At 32.7% G+C, this 5,480-nt stretch overlaps 1 protein-coding gene across 1 annotated transcript; it reads right to left on the bottom strand.

The window, feature by feature from the left end:
• Positions 1–5,009, bottom strand: LOC100783982 (geranylgeranyl transferase type-1 subunit beta). The gene is made up of 11 exons (XM_003518602.4): positions 4,636–5,009; positions 4,424–4,499; positions 4,281–4,339; positions 4,029–4,168; positions 3,783–3,838; positions 3,603–3,679; positions 3,416–3,461; positions 1,879–2,003; positions 1,580–1,647; positions 1,402–1,489; positions 1–340 (listed from the first exon to the last, which is right to left on the bottom strand). The coding sequence occupies exons 1-11, from the start codon at positions 4,816–4,818 to the stop codon at positions 191–193; spliced, it is 1,068 nt and encodes a 355-aa protein (XP_003518650.1). The 5' UTR covers positions 4,819–5,009; the 3' UTR covers positions 1–190.
• Positions 5,010–5,480: the final 471 nt, after the last annotated feature.

Genomic DNA, 5,480 nt, shown 5'->3' with positions numbered 1-5,480 from the left:
TAAATAGAAGAGGTCCAATTACCTGAATTAATGCACACAAATACAATCAAATGAAATGGAAAATTTACACTCCACCTAAATTTGTGAAAGAATAAAAAAAAAAGTCCAGTAAGAGTGGATTAGTGCTGAGAGGTTCATATAATATGTAAGAAATGTCAGGTATAAAGGTACATCCATTTCTGAATCTAAGCTAGAGTGCCAGTGCAGCATTTTCAGTGATTCCCAGTTCCGAAAAAAGTGATTTCAAGCCAGATTCTTCCAACAGGCTGAAAGCAGTGAATCCATAGTAGGAGTGGTATAGGTCTGGATACTCCCCAGGGAATTTGCTGAAACCACCATACTGGTGAAAACAAATATAAGCACTAAAACATGAGTTCCCAAACTAGTACATTTACTAATATCACATAAATAGGTTCCCACCCCCCCTCCCCTTCAGATATCCTGAAAGGAAGAAAAAAAAAATCTAATGCTCTTGAGATGAATTTAAAATCCTCAGTTCACCAATTGTTAAGTAAGGTCCAATTTGGATAAACTTCATAAACATTTATAGGAGAAGAGAATACAAGCGAAAAATGATTTAAGCTTCTCCTATAAGCAAATTAGCTAATTTGTTGAAGCTCACTCATTTTAGCTCCAAAAGCTGATTTTAACTTATGCATAAGCTAATTTTAGCTTATGATGGTCATTTTCCCTCTTATTTACTTCTTCTATAAGTGCTTATAGAAAAGTTTATACAAACAAGGCCCAGGTGAAGTTGGTTTTTCTTTTCAATGGGTGGACTAAAGTTACTAAACCAATGGTTTTCTTTAAAGCACGAGTAGTCCAACCTAACCAAAATAATACTCAGTCTGACAGGCATCATTGCTACAAATTGACAAGGTTACAAGCCTTAGCTTCTTCTTATTTATTGTGGGCAAGTTCCATAAGAAGTAACAAATCCATGTGTAAGACACCATTATAACTAGAAGGATTCAACATACAGTAACTTCCTGATTCTTTGCATCTTTGATCCAAGTAAATTTTCTGGCACTGCCTTGCTTAAAACTTAATAGAAGGGAGAGGTAATTAAAGAGGCCACATTATTGTAAAGAAATCTTTTTCAACTAGAATCAAATACAGAATGCATAAAATTTACTATGATGCTTTTGACAATACTATAACCTTAAAACATCAAAAGTAAAGGAAGAAAGACGGAGAAAAGGAAATTAAAAATCTAATAAATGAAAATGGAGTAACTTATGTCTTCCTCAGTAATCTCAACAACAAAAATCAGGTTTAACTTAAATCACTATTACCATTTACCTTTCCTTTCATTTCCTATCATTTTTGTGTTATAAATATAATATGTCAAGCCTACAACTACAATACAATGTATGGAAAATAGACTGCTAGGTATTGTACCTTATATTGACAAGAAAGCAAAAATCCACGTAGAGCCTTATTGTCAACAAATTTGAAGCCCCCCAAAATCCTTAAAACGGCTCCAATCCTAACAAACATATGATGCTTGTCAAGGCTTTGACAACTAGCAAATAAAGCAATACCATAAAAATTGATTAAGGCTCCATACTGTGCTTACCAAAATGCATAACATGTATCGCTAGATTTATTTGGTCTACCTTGAAAACCCCCATCAGTTCCCTGCCTCTGAAAAAGAAGACAGAACTAGTGAATCTTGATCTACGGGAAAACAATTCAACCACTTAAATTTAACCAAGTTTTAAGTGTTCACTGATCAATAAAGAAAAATATTCAAGCCATTATATGAAAGGCATTTGCCAATAAACAGCTCTAGAAAATGACCTTTGGTGCAATATGTTCATTTACAAACTAATACAATCTAATCAGATTCCATTGAAAGAGTTCAAATGTACAAACCTGCAAGATCCAGTCCAGCAGCAATGGCGCATCTATCAAAGAAGATGAAGCACAACTTGAGAGAATATTATCTTCAATGAATCCCATTAATCGGAGAGATGCCATAGCACAATAAGTTGCACCTCCTGTGACACTAAAAAAAGTAATGTTGATAAATATCATTTAAGAATTAATAAACATTAAATGATTGATGAAGATCACCTTTCAAGATGCACACACAGGACAAAAAAAAAACCAACAGGCATGAACCAGAATCATTAATATTCAAAAAACACAATTTAAATTGATTGGGGCTTGAGAAGTTTGTTATCATTGTGCCTGTTACTTAACTGGCCAATAAGAACCACAACAAGCCTACAAGTATTAAACTGGCCACCACAAGGATACAGGATAACAGTCAACTGGTTGGTTGATAAGGATATCAGACTGACAAAGTCACTCCTACTATGTCAATACTCGAGTGTAAACAAAATCACGACTGTAGTTATTAGAATCATATATGATTTGCAATTTGAATCACACCATTTGATATGATTTGCTGGCTATCCAGTGATTTATAATCATATCATGTAAAAATGACTATGAATCTTATGATATATGAATGAATCAAAGTGATTGCTTATCATGATTATAAATTACAAGATTCAACAATTCATTATTTCTAAACTTATTACTTTTCTTTCACCTTTTCTTATAAAACAAATGGAAAAGTCAAATACAATTCAATTGTTAAATAAAAGGAACTAAAAAAGCACCACTAAACACATTCTATTTGATTATTCAGATGTTCTATTTTCATTCTTACAAACTAAAGGGTTTCACACAGCCACTCACTCATTCTATCCACTCTATTTGATTGTATCATTGCCTCTGTATTTCAATTATAAATAAAATAGAGGCTTCACACACTAAGTTATTATTCATGATTTTGTTTTGTGAGGCTTTTGGTCATTTTCTAGTTAAAAATTATTACATTAAGCACTATATATCATCTACATGATATATTTTTAAGTTGTTTTTCATTATGTATCTGAATCTTAAGATTTAATATGATTTACGATTCACAATTTGAATTTCAATTCAATAACCTTGACCATAACAAAAAGTATCGATAAAAATGTTGAGGCTAGTTAAGAAGGCAATCCACAATCAATATTTTAATGAAAGATACTCCCAAATGTCAAAACTAATCTGTCGAGCCAACCAAAGGGGAAGGGCTAAAACTTTACACTCGAAATTTCATACTTAATCTGTAGAATTTCATGAAGCAATTTTAAATCTCACAAATAATATCTTCTAAAAGGAAAAAAAATATCCTTTTCAGATTGTACCAGCGTTAAGTCCTAGATTTCAACATCCTACCAACCAAGAGCAATTTAAACATTGTATCAAACAAATCTATCATGTGATGGACAATAGCATAAAAAAACTTCAGGCAAAAGATTCCAATAACTTGATATGACTAACAGCATTACAGTGACCTCTCTCATAACACAGAATTACATCTAAACTGTGATAAATGATTGTTTCAACTCACCATGCGATTCTGCACCAGGAACTAATCCAAAGCCACCATCATAAGACTAGAAAAAATAGAAAAGAAAAAAAAATATCAATTTCATTTATGTACACACATTTTCAACAAACATGTATGTCCAGAATATAGTACAATCCTGAGATAATTTTCGTATACCATCACCAGTTGATGCACTAGCTTCACATACCTGGCAACGTAATATGTAATCCTTGGTTTTCTCCTTGTCCATGCCACTCCAGTTATCCAACATGAAACAGATGGCAGCTGATACAGTCAATTAGTTAAAAATATATAATATATCCAGGATTATTAATCAACTAAATAGCTATTAGCTAGCATCATCATTTCATGACTTTATTTCTCTTACCTGCACAATACACAAACCTAAGATCTGTTTCGCCTCCAGTATGAATCGGAATGAAACTGTCAACTTAGATCAGAAAGTTAAGAAATATGAAATAATTCCACTTAAGCATATCATTAGGGATGTAAGTCTTGAAATAAACCTGGGGAACCACATACCACAAAATTGAAAAATGGCTGTGAATTTTACTAATTTTACCATTGCACAAGTATAAAGGCCACAGCTCTAGTCCAAGTTTCAAAACCATACCTTCCATCAGGCTGTTGAAGGTTCCTCATAGAAGTCACAATTGTTTCAGAGTCAAGATTGGACAATTCATAACCAACAATTTTCAATATGGAAATGGCACAATAAGTACTTGCCAAGTGACTGTTGTTGTGAATCAAAACCTTCAAAATTAGGAAAAAGAAAAAAACCAACATAAAGAAATCAGGATCCTCCAAGGCTCCATCAACAGAAAAAAAAAAGTTTAGCACTTTCAAATTTCAAACTTTTCCATACCCCATTCTCATCTGGAGGAAACTGTGAAGTTTTGGATCCATGAAAGCCATAGAATTGCCCTACAGCAAAACCCTTCAAATGGATCAGTTAAAAATCAAATTTCGGAGATCAAATCGAGCCAACAAGTGCATTTGCATAGATACCATCATTGAGATCAGTCTTGGCACCGGGGTGAGCTTGGAAGGACAAAACCCAACTGACAACAGCATCCTTCGCAACCTTAAATAACACAAAAGGAACAAAAAACAAGAGAAGAAACACATGAGAATACAGATGAATAAGGAGCACGGTAACAATAATAACAGCATAGGTAAAGTAAAACAAAAACATAGGAATAGGATAATATTGTGAGTACTTTGTGGAGAGAGTCGAGGATGTCAAGTCCAGAGATGACAAAGTAAGCGAGAGTGAGATGGTTGATCTCTTGGGACTCGTACGGAGATGGGAGTAAATAGTACATTAACTCGAGAAACGTGACATGAACATCTTTCTCCATAATCTCGCAGCCACGATACTCTTCTTCTGTGGAATTCATCATTGCTGAATGCCGATCCTCAATTTTACTAGTGAGAAATCAGAATCAGAACTATAACATTTAGTTTTAGCAATGTTTGTTAACACTTAACAGTTTGGTGGATATATTGCTTTAGGTCAGAGAATGACTAAAGTAAAGAATTTTATCCTATAAACATGAAGCTTCTAACTTCTAAGCAAAGAATTTTCAATGCTCCTTTTCTGTTGGAAAGTGCATTTTATAGGTTATCATTTGTTTTTTTTTTTTTTTTATCTTTATGACTTTATCTATATATTTAATTTTTAAATTGTATATTTTATATCAGAATATTCATCAATTATTATAAATTTAAAATATACTAATTTATATATTTTAAAATTTTTATTTATTATAAGTTTTAATTATAATATAATTTACATAAATTTAAAATATTTATTATCATTAATTATTATAGTTATATAAATAAATATTCATCCTGTGAAAACATAAATCAGCTTGTCCAATGCCTTGGTAGCAGACCCTGATAAACTATAGTAGTATAGTGTAGTTTTATCGAGCAGGTGGTGTGCACTCTTCAGACCCATGAAACGCAACAAAGCAACTGTCTTGACATTCGCTGAGAAATGCCAGGTTCTTCCTCTCTCTCTTTTCGCTTCAAATTTCATACCTTCCTTATCGTGGATCCT

Source organism: Glycine max, chromosome 2, assembly GCF_000004515.6.
Source record: "Glycine max cultivar Williams 82 chromosome 2, Glycine_max_v4.0, whole genome shotgun sequence".
Classification (NCBI taxonomy): Eukaryota; Viridiplantae; Streptophyta; class Magnoliopsida; order Fabales; family Fabaceae; genus Glycine; species Glycine max.
This window is presented reverse-complemented; position numbering and strand designations above follow the sequence as displayed.

Excerpts from the sequence above, each read along its gene's own strand:
- LOC100783982 (XM_003518602.4), bottom strand. The coding sequence starts at position 4,818 with ATGATGAATTCCACAGAAGAAGAGTATCGTGGCTGCGAGATTATGGAG. Across the intron at positions 4,500-4,635 it reads TCCTCGACTCTCTCCACAAA|GTTGCGAAGGATGCTGTTGT; the intron begins GTACTCACAATA and ends GTGTTATTTAAG. Across the intron at positions 1,490-1,579 it reads GATACATGTTATGCATTTTG|GATTGGAGCCGTTTTAAGGA; the intron begins GTAAGCACAGTA and ends TATGTTTGTTAG.